Genomic DNA, 16,093 nt, shown 5'->3' on the forward strand with positions numbered 1-16,093 from the left:
ATTTTCCCTAAGCTAGTTTTCTGTGCTGCCAGGCATATAACTCTCTGTCATCCAGCTATTCCTCCCCCACGCCCTTGTGTGAATGTGACAACTGACAAAGCAACTTCTGCAAATCTCTGCCTGGAAACGATGATCCTGCTCACTCTCTTTTTGGAAACAGTGAGGCTCAGATTTTGGTCCATGTATGAGATGATATTTCAAATCCAAAAGCGGAAGTGCTTTGGGAGAGAGTCCCAGAGTAAGCCCACGAACTCCGGCTGGCCTCTTTTCTTCCAGGAGGTGCATTCCCTTGACATTGTTTTGACAGACAAATGAATAAACCCCATGTATTGTAGCATCGTAAACTTACTGTTTTCTTTCCCTTTTCTGGAAATTCAAAACCTCAGACATCAGTGGAGACATAGAGCAAGTCTTTATTTTCTGTATGTCGGCTTTGCAGGAGGGTTTTTCTGCCTGTTCACTTTGCACGGCTGCTGGTTGCGTCAGTCCTTTCTTCTTTATCTCTTCCAGACGCTGGAGAGGCAGAAGGAGGCTGAGAGGAGCTGGTTTCACAGAGCTGCCATCTGATTGGCTGGCCGCTGGTGGCTGGGCTATAAAAGAGACCCCGACAGGACTGGGAGGGAGACGCTCAGAGGATTCTGACAGTATCTTTACCGGAGAAAAGTCAAAGTGAGCTCCAAACAGAAGCCACAGCTCCTCCTGCTGCATTTCTTTCCTAACGTGAATCCCACGCTACGCAAGATGTGCAAAGGACTTGCAGGTCTGCCGGCTTCTTGCTTGAGGAGGTAAGATTATTTTCAGCCACTAAACCAGATAGTGTTAAACTTTCAGATAGACTTTTTTAGTTTTTGCATATCCTACTTACTAACCTAGCTCTTTGGAATTAGAAACAATGTGACCAAGAGAGCATCGGCCTCCTAGCTTTCCTCTAAGACTAGCTAGAAATTGTGACTTAGGAAGTGTTCTCCCCAGATCTTAGCACCTGTGTGTTGTTGTATATATGACCTCAGTTTTGAGGACTGTTCTTATCCTCTGACCAAGCTCTTTCTAATTAAGAAGTGATAGGAAGTTTTTAACTATATAGTGGTCTGTAATATCTCTACCTGTGATTACTGTCCTTTGAGCATCACTGGGGTAGGTAGACTCATGGGTCTAGTCAATCTTGTTTGGAGAGGGTACCCTAGGATGGGGTTTGGCTACATCACCAGAAAGGCACCGCACTGTCTATGTGATGCCACGGTATGTTTCACTCTGTGTTCTTATAAGCAAATGCTACAATAAAATGAGTTTCAAAACTGGGTTTCTTTTATCTGCTCTTACCTCTGATTCTTGAAATGTCATATGTGAGTGATGGTTGAGGAGCATTAATCATAACAAATCAGTTAAGGGCTTTATGGAAGCTCTTATCTTAAAGATACAGTTTTGTCAATGCACTGTCTCTTGACTTAAAAAAAGTTAAAGATATGCAAATATTCATGTTTTTGCCTTTTTTAAAAAAGGTATAAATAAATGCTTTCAGAGGATGATCATATATTAGCTAGTAGAAAAAATACAAAACTATTGCACATTACATTAATTAATCTTACAGTTAAAGGTAAAAGTCAATTCATAGGTATACCACCCCCTTTCCTGTTCCTCTGCAAATAGAGATAACCTTAAACTTAATTTAGAATTATCTCAGAAAGCACAGTCTTTTGTGCATGCTAAAGGAGTTTACCTTTCAAGTATTCTGTCATTCACTGAGTGTGAAAAAAAGAATTCTTTTTCTTTTCACCCTTTCCTGGCTGCTTTAAAATGAAGCAGAAGGGTCTGGGAGAGGGTACCTATGAAAACAGTGCCTCTGACCTCCACCATCAATTTTCTAAACTGAATGGAACAAATTACTCCAAGCTTCAGTTAACTCATATATAAAATTAATCACACAAAATACAGGAGTGTCAGGAGAAAGTTATGCTCTGGTAAATGTTTTAGGAGACAGATGAATAATTGCTCTAGAGCGTTCCCCTCAAGGAGCTGAGAGGCTGTGCTGGGGAGGTAAACTCTGTGTCAGCAGGGTGAACGGCTCCCTCTTTCCTCGCTGGTGGACTGTGAATCATCTTGTCCAACACCTTCATACTGACACAGATGCCTGAGTCTCCAGAGGGAACGTGAGCTACTCATGGTCACATAGGTGATGGGTGGCAGCGTGTAGATCAGATCCAGGTTTCTTACTTCAGAGGTCACTGGAGTCATTTTGCTTTTTATTTTTATGTTTGTATTGTGTCATAAGGACAAGTGTAATGTACTTGCTAAGCATCCTTCCAAGTCTTCATGTAATGACTCTGCATCAGTCAGTAACTGTCAGGTCCCAGCCGGATCTGGCATTTGGAAACATGAAATGATGTTCTGTTTTGACCTAATCACAACTAGCTACATCATTGCCTTAGAATCACCTTAGCCATCATGATTAGATGTTCCTATCATTAAAGAAGACTTTGTATCCTGTGACCTTTTGGGGAAACAGGGGAGGGAAAAACAGTCTTGTAAAGGAGAAAAGACACTATTTTAGAAACAGTTCAAGAACATAATGGATTTCAGACTTTCTGGAGAAATGCAGATAGATAAGTCACTAATATATCAGTAGCCATCCTAAAAAATGTCCTTTTATCCTTGTGGTTTTCTTTTCCCCCATCTGAGTAGAAACATCTAGTCATTCATTTTTTTCAAAATGACATTAAAATTATGTCTTGGCTTTTATAAGAAAAGAGAGCCAAGCAAAAGAATAAATAACAAAGAGTGAGAAAGATGAACTAAAAACTTATTGTCAGGTCCTCCTCTTTGAGTAATTCACGCTCCCTGCCGATCCTTAGCTCCCTATTAAACAGTGGCTATGGGCTGGAAGCTCTGCTCCAATTAAACGATCACAAGCATCAGTGATGAACCCTGCTGGTTTCTTACAGTTTTTAAGCCTCAAATGTCCTTTATAGTGTAAATATCCGTATAGCATACCTATTAGAAAGGAAAGCTGAAGCAGCAGCGGGAGCTCAGATCTCAGCCTGAGCATTTGTGTTTAACCCCTCACCTTCCACTCCTCTCTGCCGGAGCCGCACACCTCTGTGTACATCCCGCAACATGAACTGCTTGGCCCGCCACATACAGGGCAGGAATCGGACAGACCTTTACCTCCTGAGGTGCTTCTGCATTCCTCTGCTGGCAATGAGGCAGATGGAAATAGCAACCACCCTCCAGGAGGTGGCATGAGCCAAGAAGGTGCCCTGTGTCACAGTTCGCTGTTTGCTCTCCAGTTCCTAATAATTACTCAGAGAACAGTCAAGTTTCCAATGCGTTTCTGCTGGAGATAGCTAAGTGTTCCATTGGTCAAAATGACAGGTTTACAGAAGAGGCTCCTCAGGTAGACTGAAGGGTCAGAATTCCAGATACTGATGAAGGCGGCTGTGCTCTGGGTTTTGTAGGAAGTCACAGACAGAAGCAGGAGTGGAATCTTGTTTTCCTGAGAGTTCATGACGACTCCAACTCCCATTTCCTAAGTAAACTGCCTCTGCCCCGCTGTTAGAATGGGCTCTTTGAACTCTACCACTGGGGGGTCTTTTAAAGAGAGCTGATTATCATTATTCTTTTTCTTTACCCCCTCTTCTGCGCAGCGCAAAAGACATGAAACATCGTTTGGGTTTCCTGCTGCAGAAGTCTGAGTCCTGTGAACACAGTTCTTCCCACAGCAAGAAGGACAAAGTAGTGCTTTGTCAAAGGTAAGAGAAAGGGCCTTAGGGAGGCTCCACTGAGTATTAACTATCTGCTGACAGGGATGTTCTCTGAGGAGAAAGGAAGCTGTGTCCCTAGTTAAGCTGGATTTGGATCAAGGCAGCCTCCATTTTTACGGAGATCATACTTGCACTTGAAATTTCCATACATTTAGTGGAAAGACTGCTTTAATCAACAATAGATCTCACCGTAAGGATGGAAAATAAAATCTCTGCATTTTATTCAGGGCCTTGTATTTTTTGCCCCAATTTTGTAAAATAGTATCCAAATTATTCTTTTTCTCTGTAATATCTCTAGGGTGAGCCAAGAGGAAGTCAAAAAATGGGCTGAATCACTGGAAAACCTGATTAGTCATGAATGTAAGTATGACAGCTTTTCCCCAACCGCCACCCTTCCCCTTCCCCAAGATAAAGCACACTGGATAGACAGCTTATTTCTTACTGTGTTTGATCAGATAGGAATTGCAGAAAGTCTTGGATGTCTTCTGTCTTCCAGACTCAGGAGAATCGGTCTGTTTAAAATTTTGCCGTCCCCTAGAGTGTTGTGACATACGGTGGAAAGCTCATGCACACTCTGTGCAGAAAACCATGTGGTTTTCCCTGTGGACAAAGGCTAGAGGGAAAAAAAAATCCAAATATTGAGATTTCTTGCAGAATTAACCTCAGTTTCTCTTTTCCAAACCCACTTGGGCAATTGATGGTGGTGTAGGCATTTCACAAACATAACACTTTCTTGAAAGAGATTTCAAACGTTGAGCAAGACACACTAGGTATAACAGAGATCCAATAGATACCAGACAGAGATTAGGGTTACCTGACCACAAATGACCTCCTCAAAAGAGGGGGAAATAAGGGGTTATTTGAATTGATACCTTGTTCCCTCAGGTACCTCGTCTTTATCTGAAATGCAATCCCCACCAGCCCAGCCAGTGTGATGACAACTGTGTTTCTTTCTCCCCTATTGCAGGTGGGCTGGCAGCTTTCAAAGCTTTCTTGAAGTCTGAATACAGTGAGGAGAACATTGACTTCTGGATCAGCTGTGAAGAGTACAAGAAAATCAAATCACCCTCTAAACTCAGTCCCAAGGCTAAAAAGATCTATAATGAATTCATCTCGGTCCAGGCAACCAAAGAGGTAAGTAGGTCTTCACAGTAAAGAACTCTCTGGATCTTAGTGAAAGTTTCTAAAATTCAGCGGGCATGGTTCCTTAGCTGATATAAATTGGAGATACAATGGCGGAGCAGATAATTACAATCTTGATGACCCTAAATAAATCAGTTCAGAAAAAGAGCTTTCAACCAGATGACTCAGATGATTCCCCCTTAATGAATTTTTCTGATGAATCTCCCCAGCTTGTGAGAAAGAATGGAGGATATTGCCTGCCCACCCTGAAGCAGATGACCCTTTAATGCTCCCTTTCCTGGACCAGGATGGAGCCCAATGTCCTTTTATTTCACTCCTGACACAGTTATTCGGTACAAAGCACACAGCCTGCCATCCTTACCGTGTAAATGTCTAATGGGGCCTTGGTCTCTGCCTCTCAGGTAAACCTGGATTCTTGCACCAGGGAGGAGACAAGCCGGAACATGCTGGAGCCCACGATCACCTGCTTTGATGAGGCTCAGAAGAAGATTTTCAACCTGATGGAAAAGGATTCATATCGCCGCTTCCTCAAGTCCCGGTTCTATCTTGATTTGGCCAGCCTTTCCAGCTGTGGGTCAGAGAAGCAGAAAGGAGCCAAGGGTTCTACAGACTGTCCTTCCCTGGTCCCCCAGTGTGCCTAATTCTCGCTCAGCGGTGGAGGGCAAAAATGCCAAGACTTTATGCCTGGAAAACCTGAGGCCAAATATTGATCTGCATTAAGCACCAGTGCTTTCTCCACATTGTAGCCTAGTATTCATGCTGCTGGCTAGGTGTGAGTCACTTCCATACGAAATCTAGATTTAGTTTTGATGTTTTGGTGTTCATCAGGGCAGGACCTCATTCCAGTCCAATTTTCCCAAATTTCTTTTAGGGTGCCATGTGAGCAAGTATTCAAATGATTGTCTTGGGGGTCTGGGTTTTCAAAGACTGTTGGCAGTTCTCGTCTCCGAAAAGTGTGACCTCAGGTTGGTTGGTTGGTGGTTGGGACACATCGTGTGACATCCACAGACACGTGTGTTCCGTTAGCCAGCACCTTCTCCGAACTTGAGATGTGTAAATGAGGTTGATCAATTCTATGTACGTATGTGTGTGTGTGCATATGTATACATGCATATATATTTTTGCAAGAATAGAAGAATAGACAGGAAAGACCCTAGGTGCTCATAACTAGAGTGTGTGTACATACTTACATGCATGGTCTGATTTCCATCTTTCATCCTGCAATTGAACAGGGCAAACTAAACCAGCTGCCCTGCAGGCTAAGAAAGGAAAGCTAAACTGTGGAAAGTTGACTCTGTAAAACTCCACGAGTCTTGCTGGAGAAGCATCAAAGGGACTTTATGTTTAATTTAACCACTGACAGCCTCCAAGTTGAACGGTATTCTAGGGAGTGAATATAAAGAATCTTATGCCTGACTGACACAGTGCTGTCTCGGGCTGGTCATCACTAATGGCACTTCTGAGTCCCCAGGCTGCTGACCTCCCTTCCTTTGCCTGGGTGCTTGGTGCATAATATCAACAGTCAGGTTGGTACGGAGTTGGGAAATGGGGTGCTTGGACTGAATGAAGAAATGGAGGTAAGGCCTTGCCAGCTCTGCCTACTATGCGGTGCTGGCTGAGGAAGGGCACAGAATTTAAATGTTAATATTCTTACCTTCTGCTCATCTTCCCTCTCTTGATTAAGGTGCTCTTCTCATGTTGTTTTTCCTTGAGAATTTTAGCCGTCAGACGAGTCTCCTTATTTCCCCATGGTTGTTTGTTCCCCTATAATGGCTCTAGGCTCTATGCCTATCCTTGTAAACCAGCATCAGGGGAAAGATTATATTTTATAAGGGGAAAATGTTTTCGCAAAATGGAAAACCCTCGTTAAGTTTCTCTTTTGAAGGTAGAGTCTTGTTCATTCCACCCCAAACATCAGAGCTAACAGATCCTGAAGGCATTTCTTTCTAGGCTCTGAGATGAAATGAGAGACAAAAAGAAAAAGGAAAAAAGGCTTTCAAGGATATCTATTGTTAGAACTACTGTTTGTAACTTTCCAAGGCACATGAAATACTTGAAAATGTCTCATTTATGTTATTTATGATGTTTTGTACAATATTTTTATTACTGTATTGTTTTATAAATGGAGGTGCAGGATATCACCTGAATTATTAATGAATGGCCAGGAAGTAATTTTCTCCTCATTCTTCTAAAACTACTGCCTTTGAGGTGCACGTACATGCATCCATGAACACTGCACCATTTCTCCAGTATAAATTACATACATGGGCACCTTTGTGGCTTTTAAGTCAATAGATTGGATTGAAAAATGAAGACACCGGAGTGTGTGCGTACAAATCTCATTGTATTAAATACACAGGTTTCCTCAATTGTACCTTTTTTGTCTCTCTGCCAGTTTTGCTTTCAATGTCCCCAGAGTTTCTCATCAGTGTCCCTTTCTGTTATACACAGCTCAACACTTTATCTCCAGTTAACTCCAGGATCCAAACCTGTAACTCTACTGGTCTTGCCCTATTATAACTCTCATGACTTTCAAATTGCATCTGTACTCACGGACTGTTGTCTCTCCAGTAGGTCTGGAAGGTAATTCTGAATGAGAAGTAAATTATTTTATGTAACATACATTTCAAGCGTGTTTTTCAATTGTATTTCCCCCTTGTTTCATCACTCTTTGACATGCTGAACTTACCCACTCATGGTCCATGGACAGAATACTCCGTCCATATGCATGCTTATTTTTATCATCATGTGCTTTAAAGGCCTCAGAGCTGATGCTTCCAGTGAAACACATGCATCTTAATAATAAGGATAAATAAATGCTTCATACAAACTATTCGCTTGTAAACACATTAATGATCCACAGAGACATGTTATCAGAAATAGCAGGGTGTAGGGTGATGATAGAAAATGGCTTATATCCAATCTTTTATCTCTCCCGTGTCAGCTCTGAGACAGAAAGTGGAAAATCAGTGTTGTACTTTCTTCAGTTCCTGCCACTGAGCTGCTTACCTTTAGTCATAGAACCAAGGCAGTCTTGGCTACAGAGACTTTGCTAAATAGATTTGGTGGTTTACGGGCAGGTCCTCAATAAGTTTTCAAAGAGTAGAGTTCACCTCCCAGAGTAGATCTTTGTCTACCTCCTACTACCTGCCTGATTGAGAGGAGATGGGAGCAATAGGAGACTGAGGAGGTGGAAGGGAGCTACAGATGACTGAGGGGTAGATCTCTGCCCAGACTGCTCAAGTCCTTTTCTTGTTTTCCCTGGAAAGGAGGTCACAGAACATTCACAGTCTATGTCTGTTCTATAATGAGATCCCCACTTCTGTCATGCTTACAAGGTGTTAGGGACAGAGGATCTTAAACTATTTTGAGGAACAGATCCTCTTAAGGATCTAATGAAAACCATGGACCATCTTCTGAGAAAAATACACAAAAAAATCCAAATTTCTCATAAATACTTAAAGGAAACTCTTGCAACTCCACTTTAAAAAGCATTAGGCTAGAATCTCTCTCTTGTGCTATAGCTGTGTCAGGCTCTCCCAGAGAGTATGCAGTTGCAGCTCATATACCTTAACATCAAAAAAGCAAAAAACCCAATTTAAAAAATGGGCAGAGGATCTGAAAAGACATTTTCCCAAAGAAGACACACAGACGGCCAACAGACACATGAAAGGATGCTCAGCATCCCCACTATCAGGGAGATGCAAGTCAAAACCACAATGAGATGTCACCTCACATCTGTCAAAATGGCTATTATCAAAAAGATAACAAATAACAAGTGTTGATAAGGATGTGGAAAAAGGGAACCCTCATGCACCAATGATGGGAATATAAATTGGTGCAGCCACAATGGAAAACAGAATGGGGGTTTCTCAAAAAAATACAGGACTACCAGACAATCCAGCCATTCCACTTCTGGATATATTTCCAAAGAAAAACAAACACTAATTTGAAGGTATGTATTAACGCCTAAGTTTATCGCCACAGATGAAAATGTTTTACATTTTGTAAAACTGAATCTGTCAATCTTTGCTTTATAGATCAAAGTTTCTCAGCAAGTTTACTGAGCCCATCTTCATCAGAATATTACTATATCCTTCTATGTTGTATTCTAATATTTTCATTTAGATTGTTTTTAGTTTTATTCATGGTGTTAATATATTTGGAACTTATCTTTATGTATGATGTCAAATAAGGCTAAAAGCAATGCCATATGATTTTTTGAATAATCCATGCTTTTTCTATTTAATTGAAATACCATTTTATCATTTGGTCAGTTTCACTATGGACGAGAACCTGTTTCTGAATTTTGCCTAATGATGCCAATTTCTATGCCAATACTACACTGTAGTTTGTCTTGGTATAAGGATTGTAGTTTTACTTTTAGTTTTATTTCTGCAGATGAAAAAGTTTTTATTTATGATTTTTAAAATTAATGCAATAAAAATCTAAACATAAACAACAACAACAAAAAACTACTTTCAAGGGAAAACTGACTATCCATCAGCCTAAGCCAAACAAAAAAGTCATCAGAGCAAAGCTAGTCAGATAAATTGGCTCATGTGACCAGCCAGACTCAAAAGTGCAGTATAAAAACTAAAGTGTTTCATTCATTTAATTCAGAGACTGAGTTGAAAACATAAGATTGCTTAGGCCTTAAAACTACGTGATCACGAGATAAATTGTTCATCATCAAAACCTGCTGTTGTAATATGCACTGCTTTTCTTCTCTGATGTCTAGATGTCATACAAAAATATAACATAAGAAAGGAAAATACAGGGTTTTGTCCTTTCTGTAATATAGAAGAGGCAAATGTGAGTGAGATGACTCAGGAAGGGTTCACCTAGAAAAAGAGTTCATTTTTTTTAGTCTGTGTGCAAAGTGATAATGAGGGAGCTGGGGTAAGGGACTACTGTACTTCTTAGGTACATCAATGGAGGTAAACAATGCCAGGAGAAAGAACTGAGTTTCCAAAGGAACCTAAAATTTAAAAATAGCATCTTACACAGTAATAGCATGCTTATTAATTGCCAAGTCTAGGCTGAGTGCTTTACATGATCTCATTTAACTCTGAGAACAAAGCCCTGAAGTAGATGTGATTAGCATCTTTCCATTGTGAACAGGAAAAATGTGATACAGGGAAGTTCAGAAATTTACCCATGATCATATGCCAAAGAATTGATAGACTTGAGTCAAACCAAGGAATCTGCCTAGAGTCCATATGCTTAGTCTAGTCAAGAAGAAAGGCAAAAGAGGGAAGAGAAGGAAGAAGGAATCAAAGCAAGCAAGGGAAGAATGATAAGAAGAGATATAAATAGAGATAAAAAGATAAAGAGAGTGGAGATAGGAAAGGAAGGTGTGAAGGGAAAGATGGGAAAAAAATGCGAAAGAAAGAAACATGAAAGATATAGTAGAAGAAAAGGAAATAAAGATACATGTTATGAAGGACAAGATACCAACACTCCCTGCTCTCGTATCTGATTGGCTACCACACTCCAGAGCATTGTGCTGCTACTGGGTTATCTCGGACCCTTCCTGAGCTGGGGCAGGTGGAAGCTCTCTCTGAGGATAGTAAAAAGTAAGTTTGGGAAACAAGGGATAAATCCTAGGCCAGGGTCCTCTTTAAGAATCACTTCTGTTTCCTTTTCTTCCTTTCTCTAGTTTTGCCAGATCCTAAACCATTCTCCAGAGAAAGTCTTGTTTGTTTGTTTTTTAAATACCTGAAGGAAGAAGAAAAGTGGATAAAAAAACAGCTCAACCCTCCTTTGGTTCCAGCTCATCTGTTTTGGGGTGACATTGCACAGGAAATTCATTTAGCCCCTGTTGGAGTCACACACACATAGGATCCCAGATGGAAACAGGCATTTGGCACAAGATCCTGGTCACGTTGCTCCTGACCTTTCCTACCCCCTGGGAGGGAAGCCAGAGATGACCACAGAGTCTGGGTTAAAGGGAACTGTCCCCCACATGAGTCTGGTTAAGGCAACAGCCTGTGCAAATTGACAGAGTTAGACCATGGGAATTAGCGAGCGGTGACCTCTTGAGAATGACTTGGGGGTCAGTTTTGGCAGCATTGTTCTTCTGAAGAAAGTAGAATAAAAGTTTTGTTTTTGTAGTACTACTTGTAAAATTCCCAGATTATTTCACCAATCCATCTGGCTTTTCTGGAACTGTCTTCTCCTAGGACAGGATATGCCTGAGATAATCTCCTCAGCAGCAACAACAAATTATGGGAAACAAATTCTAGTTACGTCATAGTAAAGACAAGGTCTGCTCATTTTTCTTTTACCACCATGCCTATAAGCTCTGTCTTTTTCATTTTCTTCTCATTTCTTCTTTGTAGGACTTGGAATCTTTGCTACCCTTTCCTTGTTGCTAGTAATTTCATACTGTTGGGGTGTTAGAAAGGCCACGCGTAAAGGTAGTTTGCAAATTCCAGATCAATTTCTCTTCCAATTCCTACCTTGGAGGTGGCCTTACCTTACATGGAGACCCTTAACTAGAAACTGCAGGCTCATCCTTGGTAATTCTTTCTCATTCACTCTACACACCCAGGAGTTACCCAGCTCTGTAGAATTCCTCTGGGTGAGATCTCTCAAGGTCTGTTTCTGCCTCCCCTCTGCAATTGACCATAGCAGGCCCTTCATCCAGGCCCTCATCATACATGGCCTGGCTTGTTGTCTTGGCCTTACTTCTAGACTCTCTACCTCTGGTCAAAAACCCTCTACTTCACTCCAAATAACTGCAAGTCTGCTCTAAAATGCACATTTGATCTCTCACTCTCCTGCTTAAAATTTGCAATGCTCCCAACCCTCCAGGCTAGTAGTCAAGACTCTCTGTGGTTTGGAATTCTTTCTAGATTTCTGGCCTCATCTCTTACAAATCCTCCTTTGATGCAGCTGTAACAATTTACAGTTTCTAAAGTGACATGTTGTTCATTGACTCTGTCATCATCCAAGTCAGTCTTCTAAGCCTCTCTTTTATCTAACTAAACTCCTACTCTTTATTTGAAACTCAGCTGAAGACCTACCCACATTGAGAAATCTTCTCCCACTTCCAAATGTTCCTCTGTGGGGTTCCCTTGATATTCGGTCATGCTTTTATTATTACTAGCACATTGTCCTATAACCGTTGACTTATAAGGGGTCTCCCAACCCACAGTGCCAATTTCTCAAGATTACCAACCATGTCTCCTTTAATTTTATAGCTCCTGCTCCAAGGAATGAGCCTAACACACAGATGGGGACTATAATGACTGAGTGGCTGATTGTGGTTTTACGTCCTCCTGGAGTCATCCAGCTCCTCCTACTTTCTAAGTGCTTACTGTGTACTGAGTTCTTACATGAGCCAATGATCTCAGATTCTACTATACTTTTGCCATTTTCCTCTTGGAGAATGAAAGGATATTTCTCCCAGGCTTGTGCTGGGGACTGAGAGTGAAATAACCAGAGTAAGGAAGAGTGGTTGGAGCCACTTTACAGAGAAAAGAAGATTTAAAAAAAAGAAGTTCCAAGAGTGCAAACAGTGTGTTTTTATATCTATTTTATACATACAGTTAGAACTACAAGGGTGTGTATGTAGCTCAGTGGCAGAGGCCATGATTAACCTGCATGAGGTCCTAGGCTCAATCCCCAGTACCTCCATTTAAAAAAGAAAAAAAAAACTTACATATACTTTCTATAATTGTATATATAATTAAAATCTGTGTGCTCCTGTATGTGCAGAACTCTTTTACATCCATGGCATAGAATGCTAACGTTTATTATTTGGTTTCTGCTAATACCTCTCTATGTGTATTAACTTATTTAATGCATGTAACAACCTCAGGCACTAAAATGTATCACCTCCCTTTTATAGATCAACTGAGGCATAGAAAGGCAAGCAACTTGCCCAAGATCACACAGCTCACATGCAGAGGAGCCAGGAGTTGGCCCCAAGGCACGTGGCTCGAGAGCCCAAAGTCTTTGCTACACTGCCTCTCACATAAGCCTGAAGTTCTGTCTACCTGGTCATCACTCAGAAAGAAAGAAAGAAAGAAAGAAAGAAAGAAAGAAAGAAAGAAAGAAAGAAAGAAAGAAAGAAAGAAAGAAAGAAAGAAAGAAAGAAAGAAAGAAAGAAAGAAAGAAAGAAAGAGGAAGGAAGGAAGGAAGGAAGGAAGGAAGGAAGGAAGGAAGGAAGGAAGAAAGAAAGAAAGAAAGAAAGAAAGAAAGAAAGAAAGAAAGAAAGAACAGAAAGAGAGAAACTAGATTAATTGACCACTCTTCCATCAAAAACTGTTTCTCTGAAAGTTTCTTCTGCTAATTTTGTATCACACGCATTTCTTGGTATGCTCCTATATCCGTTTGTCTCCACTTCTTCTTGTACAAATTTTAACAGCTTGCTCCTGACTGTGCTTTCTAACATTCCACTGCATGTTTCCTTCAAACCCTTCTCCCGTGACCTGCACGAGATACCCCTATCACTGGAGCGAGAGTCAGGACTTCTAAAACCAAAGCAAATCTAGACCAGCGCTGTACCGGCACCCCTCTGCAGAGCCAGCTCACTCAGTTGCTTCCTTCATTTCTACGTCCCTGTCGACACTTGGACTCTGTGCAATAATTACAGATAGCAGGTGGGGCAGTCTCCATGTCTGCCTCTGATTCTGTTCCCCGATTTATGGCTCTTTAGCACACTGATAATCGAGAGGTAAACTGGCATTCTGTGACCTCAGCACTGAAAATAAATAGGCTCCCAGCACTATTAATTTCTTAGGATGAAATCTTACAGAAAGTTTGAGTCAGATGAATAAACTTAAGTATAAAATGGAAGACCCATGCACAGGAAAGGGAATACTTAAAGCAAATGGGGAAATGATTACAGGTAAATGTTTAAGTCCATATTTTAAAGACAATAATAGTTTTCACTTCCTCGAGGCTGATATTTAATTTGGCACCGAATTTGTTCTTTACATAGTTTTCCCATTCAATTCTTCCACTCTGCAAAGTAACAAAGCTTTTCAGAGTTGAGTGTGGTTGAGTTATGTGCCCAAGATCTCAAGCAAATAAACAACAGAACCGAGGTTAAAATAAAATCACTTTGAATCCAGAGTTCTTCAGGTCTTATTGATTCCTAATGAGTTTTTCCCCAAATTATTCTGCTTTTAATGATCACCTCAAAACAACTCTTTCATGAAGGGAGATCAGCATGTGGAAGTGATTTTACATGAACTTTTACCCAGTCCTAGATAACTGATCTGGGACAAATGAAAACTCTTATCTGAAGCAGAAATTAGGGAAGCTTCACATAAATGACAGATTCCCAGGTTCCAGCTCCAAAGATTTGGTGTTTGGAGAATGGATGCCATAAAAAATATATACATTTAACAGACTGTCTAAATAATCAGTTTGGAAACCATTGATCTAGGGGACGGAGGCTAGAACCAGGAATCTGAAACTGTATCCATTCATATAGATAATTTCCTACCACTCTCTGTATCTTAGTTTCTCCACTGGCAAAATGAACTTAATAATCCAGTCTGAACTGGACACAGAACTGTGCAAGGAGGGTAGCCTGCAAGAAGTACCTGAAGGATAAGGAGAAAAGGTCCCCTGACTGGTTATTCACATTGATAATGACTACGAATCATAGCCTCTGAAACAAAAAACACATTGGCTCATCTGACATTCACAGCCACCTGTGAAATAGGTATTATTGTTATGATACCCATTTCTTCAGAGAGATGAGGAAACAGAAATTTGCATAGCTAATAAGTTGTAGTCTTCAGTTGCCTAATTTAATGGTCTTCCCACTATACCACACTGCTTTCTACATTATAATTATTATTTCAGGGGGTTGGAAAAAGAAAAAGAGAGAGAAATTTGATAGCAAAATTATAAGACAGTGAACTGAAATGATAAGGTTATTGAGGAAGCACAAAAGTTATTAATTCTTAGGAGTAAACAGTTCCAAAAATTGCTGACTTATATCATGCATCTTCAAGAGACATACTTGAAAATAATAAATGTGAAGTGAACAAATTCCTCAGAGGACTTATTCCTTTTTATAAGGACACTAGAATGATAATAATAATGAATGACAATAAGTGAACTAATGGATGATAATAAGGTTCCTTAGTAAGTTAGAATGAAAGGAAGTTAGCTAAAGACAATATTTCATTGAGTTAACTAACCATTCTCCGTAAAAGAGTAAATCTGCCTGGAGGTCATTAAAAATTGTATAATAATGCCTGGCACAGAATAATTGCTCAATAAATGGTGTCTGTTTTTACTATTACATCTGGAGTCACCTTCCTTCACTCAGTGCAAACTTCAGAGAGAAACTGACAAATTACTACTCTTGCATTCTCCTTACTGTTCCATGACAGCCATTCTTTATGTTTTAATTAAAGCATTTCTTTTCACCTATTTCCACAGTGTAATCTACTCCATCAGTAAAGTTGCTTTTGCCTGGTGTTTACTGACATCTAGAATAAGCTCAAACAAGCACCCTGATTGTCTAGTCAGCTACCTGAACATTAGAAACCGTTCAATTAGGAGGTGTTGTCAGATAGCCTGCTTTACTGGAAAAGGTGAATTGGTCACCTGAATTTCACTTTCACAGGTCTCTGGAAAAGAGTTTTTCCAATCAAGCAGATGTCGCTTGGTGTACAAGATTCTCTCTTGAATCTAGTTATTCTTTACCTGAATTAATTTATTCCAGGAACTGGACTATTCCAAATAATTCAGGCACACTGGGCAGTGACATTGATTCTTTCAGGTGACAGATTGTCCTTTAATCAGTTCTTTTCTTTACTGAGGTCTGCTGACTTCAGAGTGGGGAGAAACCCACTCAGGAACATTGCCTTTATCAGCAAAAAACTCAGGAACATTGTCTTTATCAGCAAAAAACTACCGAATTCATTTTGATGGTTTTTTCACCCCTCACCAGCAGATGACAATGATAAAGTCAGTATTGTTACTGTAAAGACCTGTGTATATCTATTACCCAAGATGTTTCTCTTTAAGGCCTTGAGGCATCGAAATGAAATCTTCCTCCCCATCCATCAGTGTTCAAGATGAAATGAGAGCCAGAGAAACAAAGTGAGGAGGGAAAGGGAGATGATCATCTTTACAAGCTGAAATTGGAACTATACTCTAATAAATCTCTTTTATTGCTTATAGTTCATCAGTTTTAATTCGGAATGGGATGAGAC

At 40.4% G+C, this 16,093-nt stretch overlaps 1 protein-coding gene across 2 annotated transcripts; it reads left to right on the forward strand.

Annotated features, from left to right (window-relative positions):
* Window positions 1-596: 596 nt before the first annotated feature.
* Window positions 597-7,525, forward strand: RGS4 (regulator of G protein signaling 4). Of its 2 annotated transcripts, XM_031435876.2 has the most exons (5): window positions 600-785; window positions 3,642-3,746; window positions 4,057-4,118; window positions 4,726-4,892; window positions 5,303-7,525. In XM_031435876.2, exons 1-5 carry the CDS (start codon window positions 742-744, stop codon window positions 5,540-5,542), a joined length of 618 nt encoding a protein of 205 aa, XP_031291736.1. In that variant the 5' UTR covers window positions 600-741; the 3' UTR covers window positions 5,543-7,525. The 2 variants fall into 2 exon arrangements, with proteins under 2 accessions (XP_010982730.1, XP_031291736.1); XM_010984428.3 differs by lacking the exon at window positions 4,726-4,892 and having other exon boundaries at window positions 597-785; window positions 5,303-5,464.
* Window positions 7,526-16,093: the final 8,568 nt, after the last annotated feature.

This window comes from Camelus dromedarius, chromosome 23, assembly GCF_036321535.1.
Source record: "Camelus dromedarius isolate mCamDro1 chromosome 23, mCamDro1.pat, whole genome shotgun sequence".
In the NCBI taxonomy this organism is placed as follows: Eukaryota; Metazoa; Chordata; class Mammalia; order Artiodactyla; family Camelidae; genus Camelus; species Camelus dromedarius.

Bases quoted from the DNA above. Each gene is read 5' to 3' on its own strand.
- RGS4 (XM_031435876.2), top strand. From the start codon at position 742: ATGTGCAAAGGACTTGCAGGTCTGCCGGCTTCTTGCTTGAGGAG. The intron at 3,747-4,056 runs GTAAGAGAAAGG...TAATATCTCTAG, and splicing joins AAAGTAGTGCTTTGTCAAAG to GGTGAGCCAAGAGGAAGTCA. The intron at 4,893-5,302 runs GTAAGTAGGTCT...TCTGCCTCTCAG, and splicing joins CGGTCCAGGCAACCAAAGAG to GTAAACCTGGATTCTTGCAC.